This window comes from Megalobrama amblycephala, linkage group LG14 (genome assembly GCF_018812025.1).
Source record: "Megalobrama amblycephala isolate DHTTF-2021 linkage group LG14, ASM1881202v1, whole genome shotgun sequence".
NCBI lineage: Eukaryota > Metazoa > Chordata > Actinopteri > Cypriniformes > Xenocyprididae > Megalobrama > Megalobrama amblycephala.
The window spans coordinates 34,749,522-34,763,283 of record NC_063057.1 but is presented as its reverse complement, the minus strand read 5'-3'; the positions used below and the strand labels follow the sequence as shown (position 1 = coordinate 34,763,283).

Sequence of the window (13,762 nt, the reverse complement as noted above, 5' to 3'; positions counted from 1 at the left end):
GACAACACTAAACCAGTCCAAGATTTTAATCATGACAACAGATAATTTTTGTGATTCCTGTTCAGTTGTTTTATCATGTACATAAATTACAGTGTCATCTGCATACATTTGAATATATATGTCAGGACAAGCATCTGGGAGATCATTTAAATACAAACTAAAAAGTAGGGGCCCTAATATAGATCCCTAAGGTACCCCTGTGGAACAATATCTCATAGAAGATATGCGTTTTAATCCGGGTGCACTGATTCCTTGATGTAAGACTCAATCCATGATGTTAGAAATTTAGCCTATGTTGTGTGGACATTATTACCATTATGACTTTTAGGAGATGTTGGATTTTGGTCACTATGCCTCATAACTAAATGTCAGTATTTGACATCAATATGACATTGGATTTTGATTACTTCACAACCTAAAAACAACAAAATATAAACATCAGCTGATGTCGGTAATGAATGTCAAATTAAGGTTGGCATTAAACTTTGAGCTGACAATAAATTTTGGTCACCTGACGTTGCAACTGAAATGTAACCAAGTATCAACGTCATATGAAGTTGTGTTCCTGCTGGGCTATTACAAACTAAGCACATTAAAAGTGAAAGCGAAACTTTTGTTTAGTGTATGCCGAGTATGAAATGAATGAAACCAGAACTGTCCATGTAATTCATTAATAAAGCTCTTAATATTTTAATTTAATGTTTGAAACATAAAATGCAGGAGTGTTTCTGTGAGGGTTCGGTTTAAGGGTTGGTTTTGGGTGACAGAATTTGTGTAATCTTGAAAATCAATGGAAAGTCCCAGCAAGTATAAAAAAAGTCACGTGTGTTTTTGTATTGGGCAGGTACTGTGCCAACGTAAAGTGGTTTCTCTTTCTCTTCTGTTCACAGCTGATTTGAATGTTTAAAATGAATGAAGTGGCAGAGCTTATGTGATCCTGAAGAGAGACGAGGAGCTGACGCCTAGCGCTGAAACCACAGTAAGACATGAACCTGACTAAACCTGTCCTGAAATCACTCACGGCAGGCTCTCTGTGTGTTATTTCTGTGTGTGTTTGTGTTCTGTCCTGTTATATTGTGTGTGTGTGTGTGTGTGTGTGTGTGTGTGTGTGTGTGTGTGTGTGTGTGTGTGTCTGTTTTTGTGACATATCAGGATACAAATTTGTATAATGACATAGTTATTAAAAGGAGAGGGTGACTTATGAGGACATTAGCCCATGTCCCCATTTTATAAAAGGCTTATAAGTCATACAAAATAAGTTTTGTGAGAAAGTAAAAATGTGAACAGTTTCCTGTGATGGGCACCTGTAGAGGTAGTGTAGGGCGATAGAAAATATGGTTGGTACAGTATAAAAACCATTACGCCTATGGAATGTCCCAATTCACAAAAACAAACCAGTGTGTGTATGTGTGAATATGTGTGTGTTCTGTGGTGTTATATGTGTGTGTGTGTGTGTGTGTGTGTGTGTGTGTGTGTGTGTGTGTGTGTGTTTGACATAGTGTGCAGGACATGCAGATCGCCACAGAGTCGGATCTCAGTGACTCTAAAGAGTCAATGGCGGATCTGTTAGCGTCTGAGTTTACCTGTCACTGCTGCTATGAAGTGTTTTTCGATCCCACGACGTTGACCTGCGGACACAGTTTCTGCCGCCACTGCCTTGCAAGATGGTGGATGTCTGCATTTCCTTGTGTCCGGACCGACTGCCCAGAATGCCGAGCGACATGGCAGGACTTTCCCAAAATCAACATCGTCCTCCGGTGAGAGATGTGGCGCTGGATCTGTTTCTGTTCACACACGCTTCAGTTATTTACAGGAGTGAAAATGTATTATATACACTGAATTCAGTGCTTGCAACTGTAACTTTAAAGTTTTAACAGTCGCTCTAATGACATAGTTAAGTTTGGTCATAGATACTGTCTAATGTTCATATTCTCAATCAGATGTACAAGGATACAATGAGTGTGTTTTTGTGTGTCAGGGATGCGGTGGAGAAGCTGTTTCCGGCTGACGTGAGCCGACGGAAGCAGGCCGTCCTGAGAAATCCCGTGCTCAGCCTTGTTCTTCATGTGTTCCAGTGGCACGGGAACAGACCGGTGCATCATGCAGCTCCGCAACCAGTGAACCAGAACCTACTGCTGATCAAGCCTGAGAGAGATTCAGGATCGAGCTGTGACGGTGCTGATCTGCTTGACTGTGAGTCTAATACACACACACACACACACACACAGAGTAATTGTGCCACTTAAAGGCCCTGATGTACTCACGTTCTTTTTCATTCTTCACTTTGGGGTAAGAAGAAGGTCAAAACAACTAGGTACACCTGCTGTGAGCGATGTTTAGATGAATATGTGCTTTCCTCTCAATAACAAAATAAACACACAAGAAAAATGACAGGAAACAAGAAAGCATCCGATCATAGTGATGTGGATATGTCTGATCAGCTCTGAGAATCAGACTCTAGACTCAGACTCTAGACTCAGACTCTAGTCATGTCATGTTTATTTACGCAGTAGATTGCTTTAAAGCAGCAGCTTTACAGTATTAAACATAGTGTCGCTATGCTGTGTGGGTGAAGTTTTACTGGAGTTAACATACAACCTGAGGAAAAAAAAACAGCGTTTTTTTTTACCAACCAGCGTTTCCCAAAAGCATCGTAACCTTAAGTTGATCGTAGCTCCATTGGTTTCAATGCAAACTTTTCCAGAGAGTTCACTTTGTCAAGCTGTTAGTTATACATTTTATAAACTAACCTACCAATATACAAAAACAATACAAGTAGAAGATAGCTAAGTAAGTGTGTGTGTGTGTGTGTGTGTTTGTGTGTGTAGATGATGGTGTTGGTGTATCGCGCCTTCATTGCCAAACCCAGTCATGAGATGCTGCTCAGTAAACCGCTCAACACGTGGAGCGTTAAAGATGTCACGCTGTGGGTGGAGCATCTGGGTGTTTGGACCAATCAGTATAAAGAAACATTCCGTCGTGAGCAGATTGATGGCAGGTAACACACACACAAATGCCCAAAAATTCTGTCATTAATTTCTCACCTGCATGTCGTTCTACACCTGTACGACCTTCGTTCATCTTCGGAAAACAAATTAAGATCTTTTTGATGAAATCTAAGAGCTTTCTGTCCCTTTATAGAGATCAAAAACAACTTACACATTCAAGATCCAGCACAGTAGGAAAGACATCATTAAATAAAAATGTTACTCCAGTGCTTTAACACTAATTTTATGAAGTAACACGAGTGCTTTATTTGCACAAAAACACATACTTTAGCTCTTCATTTAAAAAAATATTTCCCTAAAATCCAGGGCTGAATTGAGAGCGGAAGTAGTTCCATGAATGCGCTTTGGATCATATTATTTTGCTCAAACGAAGCACTAGCTTTGCTTCATAAATTGTAAAATTGGCACGTCAACACCATATCGGATTACATAACGTCTCATGTAATCAGTCCACCAAATCTTTCAAACAGAATGATTTTAATTGGAATGAAACAAAAGTGAACATTTGAAATGTGACAGTTGGTCATCAAGTGTTGGCCAAGGTGGCTCTAGTCAGACTCTGTTGTTTTTTTGGTCAATTCAGCATGTAGAATCGGCGTCAGGCCATCAGTGAAACAGATAACTCTGACCATGGTTTAACCTCAATTGCAGCAGTAATATGTGACACGCGCACATTAGCTTATGCCCTGTTTGCTGCCTTTTATTCCTTTCAACATGGAGTTCCGTTATTTCTTATGCGTGCTATTTTTATGTAAAGTGTTGCTCTCAAGCAAGCAACAGCGTGAATTTGTGTAACATTTGCGTGTGTGTGTCTGTCTCAGATCACTGTCTGCTCTCAGCAATGAAGATCTGTCTGCGGCTCCATTCATGATTGAGAATTGGTCTCACAGACGATTTATTTTGGAGGAGCTGCACAGACTCAAAAAGACCAGAGTCACACGGCCACAGACATTCTGGGAATACAAGGTGTGTGTGTGTGTGCATGTGTGTGTTTCATTCATTAGGCACAGTAGGATTAAGGTTAAGCATCATCTCTTTGTCTGTCTGTAGGATGTGAATCCAGGGATGACTCTGTTTCTGCTGGTCAGTCTGAGGAACTTTCCACGTCTGACGCTGCTCTACCTCTACCTGTTTGATTACAATGACGCCTTTCTTCCCTTCATTCAAACCGTCTGTCAGTCCAAGAAGCCACTGGTGCGTTGCTAGCCATGTTTACACATACACTTTTGTGTCATTCCGATTAAAATCCTTCTGATTGAAAGATTCGGTGGAGTGTTTACATGAGATGTTATCTAATCCGATATGGTGTTTACATGTGCCGGCGCTTCAATCGGAATGACTTGGTGATATGCGGAAAGTATTCAGTCCCCCTTAAATTGACCCCATATTGACAGAAAAACACAGAATTGTTGACATTTTTGCAGATTTATTAAAAAAGAAAACTGAAATATCACATGGTCCTAAGTATTCAGACCCTTTGCTCAGTATTTAATGGCACCCTTTTGATCTAATACAGCCATGAGTCTTTTTGGGAAAGATGCAACAAGTTTTTCACACCTGGATTTGGGGATCCTCTGCCATTCCTCCTTGCAGATCCTCTCCAGTTCTGTCAGGTTGGATGGTAAACGTTGGTGGACAGCCTTTTTTAGGTCTCTCCAGAGATGCTCAATTGGTTTTAAGTCAGGGCTCTGGCTGGGCCATTCAAGAACAGTCACGGAGTTGTTGTGAAGCCACTCCTTCGTTATTTTAGCTGTGTGCTTAGGGTCATTGTCTTGTTGGAAGGTAAACCTTTGGCCCAGTCTGAGGTCCTGAGCACTCTGGAGAAGGTTTTTGAATTCGCATTCCGCATTCATCTTTCCCTTGATTGCAACCAGTCGTCCTGTCCCTGCAGCTGAAAAACACCCCCATAGCATGATGCTGCCACCACCACGCTTCACTGTTGGGACTGTATTGGACAGGTGATGAGCAGTGCCTGGTGTTCTCCACACATACTGCTTAGAATTAAAGCCAAAATGTTCTATCTTGGTCTCATCAGACCAGAGAATCTTATTTCTCACCATCTTAGCAAACTCCATGTGGGCTTTCATGTGTCTTGGACTGAGGAGAGGCTTCCGTCGGGCCACTCTGCCATAAAGCCCCGACTGGTGGAGGGCTGCAGTGATGGTTGACTTTCTACAACTTTCTTCCATCTGCATCTCTGGAGCTCAGCCACAGTGCTCTTTGGGTTCTTCTTTACCTCTCTCACCAAGGCTCTTCTCCACGATAGCTCAGTTTGGCCGGACGGCCAGCTCTAGGAAGGGTTCTGGTCATCCCAAACATCTTCCATTTAAGGATTATGGAGGCCACTGTGCTCTTAGGAACCTTAAGTGCAGCAGAAATTTTTTGTAACCTTGGCCAGATCTGTGCCTTGCCACAATTCTGTCTCTGAGCTCTTCAGGCAGTTCCTTTGACCTCATGATTCTCATTTGCTCTGACATGCACTGTGAGCTGTAAGGTCTTATATAGACAGGTGTGTGGCTTTCCTAATCAAGTTCAATCAGTATAATCAAACACAGCTGGACTCAAATGAAGGAGTAGAACCATCTCAAGGATGATCAGAAGAAATGGACAGCACCTGAGTTAAATATATGAGTGTCACAGCAAAGGGTCCGAATACTTAGGACCATGTGATATTTCAGTTTTTCTTTTTTAATAAATCTGCAAAAATGTCAACAATTCTGTGTTTTTCTGTCAATATGGGGTGCTGTGTGTACATTAATGAGGAAAAAAAATGAACTTAAATGATTTTAGCAAAAGCAATATAAAAAAAAGAGTGAAAAATTTAAGGGGATCTGAATACTTTCCGTACCCACTGTATGTCCCGTTTGCTACCTTTTAGTCCTTTCAACATGGAGTTCCATTATTTCTTATGCGTGCGTTGCTCTTAATCAAGCAACAGCGTGAATTTGTAGCATATTACTGCTGGAAGGTATGAGGAAAAGTCGGGAGCAGGAAGCTGACCTTTTTGGTACTACCACTCCCTCCTCTGAAAAGCAGAAGCATGTGGATGAAGGTCTGTAGTAATGATACTCAGTTCCTTCAGTGTATTTAATAAATGTGTTGTTTCAGTTTTACTCCAGTTTGGTTTTGCCGCCACCATTGTGCATTCTGACATCACCTGTCATCTTGATGTGATGATGTTTACATGGCAGAATTTTTTTCTATAGAAAGGTTTATCCCTCTCAAACTGATTTCAATATATTTTGACTGAGGTGTTTATGTGGAGCATTTTCATTCAGATTGGATTTTAAACCAATTATAATGCTCCAAGTAAACGACTCTTTCTTTATGCTGCAGCAGGATTGGCAACAGTGGGTGGAGTTTCTGCTGTTATACTTCCTGTTGCCCTATCAACTGCTGTCTGTGTTCTCCTGGCACTCACTGGGCGTTGATTACTGGACAGCAGGCGTCGTCACCTTTCACACAGCATTACTGATGATGGTGGACGTCTGTTTCTACTGGACACTGTGTGGGGGAGAGATAAGGTACACAAAGACTATGATGTGAATGAATTCAGATCTAGGTGTATTTGATATATAACATCTAAAATAATATCGTAATTGTTGTTTTAACAATGTGTACGAATACCCACAAAATTTAAATATCTTTTAAATATACCGATCAGGCATAACATCATGACCACTGACAGGTCGGTTATCTACCTGATTATCTCTTCATCACAGCACCTGTTAGTGCAGTGGTCTCAAACTCAATTTCTAGAGGGCCAAAGCTCTGCGTAGTTTTGCTCCAACCCTAATCAAATATACCTGATCCACCTAATCAAGTCAGTATCTATCAAAAAGTGCTCAAAGGAAGGAGCAGTGGTGAACCGGTGACAGGGTCATGGGCAGCCAAAGCTAACAGATGAACCACTGTAGCTCAAACTGCTCAAGAAGCTAATGCTGGTTCTGATAGAAAGGTGGCAGAGGTAATGTTCTGCTGGGAAACCTTGGGTCCTACCATCCATGTGGATGTTACTTTGACACGTCACCAACCATGTACACCCTTTCATGGAAACAGTATTCCCTGGTGGCTGTGTCCTCTTTCAGCAGGATAATGCTCCTGCCAAAAAGAAAAAATGGCCCAGGAATGGTTTGAGGAGCACAAGTTTGAGGTGTTGATTTGGCCTCCAAATTTCCCAGATCTCAATCCAAGTGAGCATTTGAGGGATGTGCTGAACAAACAAGTCCGATCCATGGAGGCCTTAAAGGATCTGCTGCTAACATCTTGGTGCCAGAAACCATAGCACACCTTCAGGGGTGTAGTGGAGTCCATGCCTTGACGGATCAGGGCTTTTTTTTTTGCAGCAAAAGGGGGACCAACACAATATTAGGAAGGTGATCATAATGTTATGCCTGATTGTGTAATATTGATTAAATATTAAACAATATACACTGCCATTTTTCTCCAAATATCAGCATGATTACAAATGTGATATTAATTTAGACAATAGTTTTAATAACAAGAAGTTAATATTCAGTTATATTTTAGATGCAACATTACTTGTTTTCGCTCTATTTCGCAAGTGAAAATAGTTTCAAACAGCAACACACTGCAGTGTTTCGATCCTTAATAAATTATACATTTTGAGTGAATGAATGATTCAATGACTCTCTCATTAAAGCAATCAAAAGGCTTGTTCGAGATGCATTGCCATTGTGTAGATCGAAAGGCATATTACATCAAAGTACCACGAGAGCAATTCAAAAGCATAAGGAGTCATATGCTATCCAATCTCTCTTGCGGTACTTTGATGTTTTACGTTGATTGGTCTTTGTAGCGCCGATGCATTTCGAACAAGCTTACATGCTTAATTCCTGAATGAATCAGCTGTTTGAATGAATCGGTTAAATCTCAGTGATTAACAGTGACATGATGCCATCTACTAGTGGTTTTAATTTTACATTTCAACTTTCATTTCATTTTTTTAAATAGTCATCGTTTTATGTTTAAAACATCAAAACATTTATGCATTTATAACTGCAGGTTGAATGCATTCATGTCCTTCTGAGCTGCATTAGACTGTCTGTAAATATATCTAAACAACACTTCACATGAAGCTTATGCGTTCTCTCTGCATTGCAAAGATGGATTTTGTTGAGACAGATTTCATTTGATTAGTAACAGCCTTATTATCTTATTATTCCAACTGACTTTATTGATTAAATGTAAGAATTTGATGCAAAAAAAAAAAAAAAAAAAGGTCAAATGTCCATCAAAGGTAAAAGTCAATTTAAACTTATTGTAAAAATTAATTTCTGTTACTGCTGTGAACTGAATTGTCTTGCAATAAGCTTCATGGCTTCATCTCTATTGTTTCTGGCATTTTGTTGTCACCTATTTCCTGCAAGAAGATTCACACACATTCAGGGACATAAGAGATATTCTGATTAATATCATCAGAACAAACCTTTAGTCTTAAAGCCTGACATTAGATCTGTTTTGTTGTGTTTGTGTAGTGATTTCAGGACACTCCCAAAGATGTTTTGGCTTCAGGTGACAGAAGTGGTGTTAAACTCATCTCTGTATGTGCTGCTGTGGCCGTTGCTCCCTCTGTTCATCATAAACATTGAGATCTACAGCCGGCTGTACTTCAGCTACTTCATCACTGCAGCGCTGGTGAAAAAAACACTGCAGACAGTGAGATTGCTGAGGCCCTGACACACTCATTCATATCCAAATCAAAAGTGTATACATTTGATCAGATCATTCCCTGGAGATCAAACCCATGTTGCTGGCACTTCTAGAGCCATGATCTACTGATACAATCACCTTTCTGCCTTCATGTTGTATTCAGTTCTATAGTATTGTCAGTCAGTGGTTCCTGGAGCCCCACCTACACTGCATATTTTGTATCTCTCCTTTGTCTCACACACCCATTTAAGGTCTTGGTGTCTCTACTAATGAGATGATGATCTGAATCAGGTGCATTTGATTTAAGGAGACATGGAAAATACTTCACTTCCTGTTTCCTGAGATACCTTCATCTGATCGATTTTTGAAGGCAGCATAGATGTATCCTTCCCTTCCTTTGGTATCCCACAATCCTGTGCGCTCCATTCTGTGACAGTTGAGCTAAAAAATAAGGATGGCATCCAAAATTTTCTTTTGCTGGTCAGTTTGTGTGTAAACATTTTCCACTTTTGATGTCATTTCTAGTGAAAAATTACTACTGTAGTTATTAAATATTTGTTTAGTTCTCACCAAAGTTTGCACTATTATTAAACTGTTACACTACCTCAGATGTCTGTCTGAAATCAGTTTTGTGAGATGCCTTCATGCACAAATGCTGCCTTACAAGTCATTGCCTGATTAAGGCATCGAGGCAACAAGTCAGTTGCCTAGGTTTTCGGATGCAGCCATGCAGTGTTGGGGGGCCTCCAAGAATATGGTTGGGAACCCCTGTTGCAAGTAATTCAGACAATTCATTGCAATTCAACCAGTAGCACATCTCCATTTTTTTAATTATTTGATTTCATTAATTTCATAATCTGACAGGGAATGATAGAAGAAAATAATATATAAAAATGTTTTAAATATTTTTATAGTAATAAAAAGAGAGAGTTGGTTGTTGTGCTGTTCTTTTTAAATATCAGAAAGATTTTTGTTTAATGGAGGGCTTGGTTCATCAGGCCAAAAAAAAAAAAAAAGACTAATAACTACAACTATTAATTTTCTTTTCATTACAAAAATGTCATTAAAATGTCTTAAAATGCCTAATTCAGGTGAAAACAATAATTTTATCTGTTAAGCAGTGTCTATATATTTATTTGAGTCTTTTAAAATTTCCTAGTGTTTGAAATGTTATAAATCACATGAATTAATCACTTATTCGCGAAGGTTCCAATTTAAAACTTCTCACAGACTTGAAAAACACAAAGCGGTTTGTTTAATCTTTTACGGAAATAGTAAAAAAAAAAAAAAAAAAAAAGTAGATCATACTAAATCTAAATCAAGGTGTCACGGAGTCACAGACCTCATGCAGAGCACCTCGGACACAGGCTTGGATCGTACTGTGGACCCGTTCGCCACATTGGTCAATGCAGTACGATCCTCCAACACCCAGCACCTGCTGCTGCTTCTCCAGCTGCCTCTGCCAGTCCCATGGTTTCTTCTACAATGCTCCCTCTATCTAGAAGTGCAGTCTCAACTATTCCATTCCGAATGAGCCTGGGTGGCTTTTGTCATCTCACTGCTCGCTGGATGAGCACTACAATGGGCACAACCTCTCTTGGAATCCCACAATCCAGTTACAGCATCTATTAACTCCTTCCTCCTTCTTCAGAGTTTCCCATACTTGATCAACTATTTGTAACGTCTGGATAGATCCAGCAAAGTCAATCAACTTTGGAATTTTCAGAAAGCTTTTAGCCTGCTGAACTGTGTTTGTAAATCACGGATCGGCACTGACCGGTCCAGAAAAAACAGACACTCTGACACTTTTGTTACTCTGTCAGAAGAAAAACAGTACTGCACATCGACTTGAACCAATATGCAAGTATTAATTTCTTAAAATTCGTTTAAACTGATTTCTGTGCTGGCTTTCAAAGGGTTAACTGTTGTTATTTGCCATTCTTTGACCATCTCTCTTTTCCTGTCTTCCGCTCTTGTATATATGTGTATATTTTTGTATATACATTTAGACGCATAACCTCTGTATTAGTAGTTTTCATATATTAAACACATTCATGCTCGATTGTTTCTGTTGCTCATTCAACGAAAACCAGGTCATTTTAACGTTTCAATCTTGCACAATCACTTTACGTTTGATGCTTTCATAGGAATTTATCCTCATGGCCAGAGGATAACCTTTCCTTTATAATAACCGTCAGCTCCTCATGGACTTAGCTCACTCCTTTTCGGGCTCTGGCCACCCAGGCAGTGCACGTACATGCTCGCTTCTGTGGCAACACTACTGGTTGCCCTCCATGTCTCAGGATATCTCCCGCTACAACATTCGGCGCCATTGCCGACACTCCTAGGAGACTTCCTGAAGGTAAACTGGTACCACTGCCAATACCTCGAAGACTATGGACACATCTGCGCATAGACTTCATGACCGACCATCCCTCTTCAAACGGCTTCATGTGTGCTAGTAGTTATGGACAGATTCTCCAAGGCCAGTAAACTCATACCCCTCAAGGGACTTCCCACTGCATTCAAAGCCGCCGAAGTATTGATCCATAATGTCTTCCATCATTTCGGCATTCCCAAAGACACTGTCTCCGACCGGAGTCGTCAGTTTATATCCAGAGTGTGGCAAGCCTTCTTCAAGCTCCTAAGAGTGTCCATCAGTCTTCCAGTTACCATCCAAAGACCAATGGCCAGACTGAGCGGAAGATCCAGGACGTCCTATGTCTTCTCCATCCACAGATTCTGATGACGATGCGGTACATTCCCCTCCCAACATCGTTGAAGAGGAAGCCATCTACCGGGTGCGGGCAATCCTCGCCTCCCAACGATGGGGTCCCCAGCTGGAGTACCTCTTTGACTGGGAGGACTACGGCCCAGAAGAAACACTACTGGGTAAACAGTCACAACATCCTCGACCCATCTCTCCTTACAGAATTCCACACAAACCACCTGGACCGCCCTGCTCCCCAGGATCGAGGTAGACCCCATCGTCATTGCCCCATCCGGTTGTCAGTAGCTGCCCGTGGAGGAGGGGGTACCACCCACTCGTTCACAATCCGCGGAGTTCTGATCACCTGCACCTTTACCTCATCAGCAGACACCCTTAAAAGACGCTTACTCCCTGCACTCTGCGTCTGGTCTCGTCAGACTTACATGGACTACTTACCAGTTACTCACCTGCGTCTTCCTCCCATCGTCTTCTGTCTTCAGTCTTCTGCCCTTCACCGGATATCCATACCTGCAAGACAATAACTTTCAAATACAGACTGTCACAGGCAAGAATGGTTGTGGAGTGTGCTTTTGGCATTCTATCATCCAGGTGAAAGGTACTCCATACAAGGATGAATGTAAAGCAATGAAATACAGACTCTATAGTCACTGCAGCATGCTTCCTTCACAATTACCTCATAAATCCATCAGAAAATCAGAGGTGGCTGGATGAGACAGAAGAAAGAGTGGAAGTGCTACCATCTATTAGAAACATAGGTGGGAAATAGGGGATGCAGAGAAGCTTATGATGAGCATGAAAAGCTTTACACAATTTTCATTGTTCCTGAAGGTAGAGTGTCCTGGCAAATCAATATGGTCCAGAGTTTATTACTAAAGCAGACATTCTAAAAGATAATTTAATACACTGTTTAAAATTCTGTGCATTATAAATGTCTCTACACTTTTTAAAATCACATTTGAAATAAAATCACACACATCATATGTGTGCTTTCTATAAATATTTATATTCAATTGTTTTACCACAACAATGTGACAAATGTCTATTATGTCAACTATTCAGTTGCAATTATAACAAGCAGTTTCTGTTCTGTGATGGGCCTGAATCCAGACTTCCTGAATTCAGGTTTTTTTTTCCATAGATAAAAGACGACATAAATGGAAGATTTGAAATGGGTCTGTAATTTGCTCATTTATTTTGATCTAATTGTAATTTCTTAATGAAAGACTTAACTGCTAGCTTGAAATGGTCTTGGGACATGAGATAAAGATGAGATAATAGAGCCGCGTTTCCACCGCAGGGACTAGGGACTTTGGCTTGGTACTACATGTGTTTTGACCGTAGGGACCAGGGTCTAAAAGTTCCTGGTAAATTTTTGTCAGTTTTGTTACCTGACAGGGGCAGAGCCAGACATTGTAAACATTAGGGGCTTAGCCCAAATCTATATTTGTCCAAAGACATTTCAATTTTCTATTAATAGCTTTACTGACATGAAAGGAGCTTCTGTTGTCGTATTCTTGTTCAGAAAATGTACATTATTTGACACTGTAATTTGTAAAAATTTGTTGGATGTACCTCCGCTAGGGGGGTCTGGGGGCATGCCCCCCCGTAAGAAAATTTTGTACATTTTAAGGTTAAATGCATCAATCTGGTGCACTCTGGAAACTCAAAATTAAGAGCTTCAACCCATGTACAGTGTGCAAATTCAACAGCATTGACTTGTACCTGGACATTAAAAAGGGTTCAAACTTTTTTTTTTTTTTTTTTTTTTTTACAATACTTTTGTTTTGTACTCATTTCTTTTTAAAAGATTTATCCTTGAGCTTTTTTGATCACCAGATCACCAGCTGATCGCGTGCGCAAATGCGCTCGCTTCTCTTTAAAACACGCAGCACAGACAGACTGTATATATACTTAATCACTGTCTTTTGCTGTTTTATAAAGGCACAAAGCCATATCACAGTTTCGATTTTAGTTCGTTGGCAAACATAGTATGTTTTAAATTTTCAGTTCATTATGAAACGGTGGCGGCAGCAGAGGGTCATTAATGGAAAACACTGAATGAATGAATAGCTGATAAATGTGCTAAAGTTGTCATATCGGTTGTTATATAACAAAACGTATATAACGTACTCGGTTACTTACGTAACCTCGGTTCCCTGAAAGATAAGGGAACGAGTATTGCGTTGCAAACGCTATGAGAAAACTCCTTTTCTCGAGAAAATAACGGCCATGGTGTGTAAAGCAGGAGCCGCGCCAGCGACGGAGTGTGCACGATCCGGGAGTGCTGAAGACGTTCTGCGCGGCTTTGATGGGCGCGCGGCCACAAATGGGCGGCGACCGCTTCTTCCAG

At 40.6% G+C, this 13,762-nt stretch overlaps 1 protein-coding gene across 2 annotated transcripts; it reads left to right on the top strand.

Annotated features, from left to right (window-relative positions):
- Window positions 1-141: 141 nt before the first annotated feature.
- Window positions 142-10,665, top strand: LOC125246103 (bifunctional apoptosis regulator-like). 2 transcript variants are annotated; one of them, XM_048156959.1, is made up of 8 exons: window positions 142-979; window positions 1,500-1,757; window positions 1,979-2,193; window positions 2,829-2,998; window positions 3,830-3,974; window positions 4,059-4,202; window positions 6,348-6,532; window positions 8,507-10,665. In XM_048156959.1, exons 4-8 carry the CDS (start codon window positions 2,829-2,831, stop codon window positions 8,706-8,708), a joined length of 846 nt encoding a protein of 281 aa, XP_048012916.1. In that variant the 5' UTR covers window positions 142-979; window positions 1,500-1,757; window positions 1,979-2,193; the 3' UTR covers window positions 8,709-10,665. The 2 variants fall into 2 exon arrangements, with proteins under 2 accessions (XP_048012916.1, XP_048012915.1); XM_048156958.1 differs by having other exon boundaries at window positions 143-979; window positions 6,345-6,532.
- Window positions 10,666-13,762: the final 3,097 nt, after the last annotated feature.

Excerpts from the sequence above, each read along its gene's own strand:
- LOC125246103 (XM_048156958.1), top strand. The coding sequence starts at position 2,829 with ATGATGGTGTTGGTGTATCGCGCCTTCATTGCCAAACCCAGTCATGAG. Across the intron at positions 2,999-3,829 it reads CGTGAGCAGATTGATGGCAG|ATCACTGTCTGCTCTCAGCA; the intron begins GTAACACACACA and ends TGTCTGTCTCAG. Across the intron at positions 4,203-6,344 it reads GTCAGTCCAAGAAGCCACTG|CAGGATTGGCAACAGTGGGT; the intron begins GTGCGTTGCTAG and ends TTTATGCTGCAG.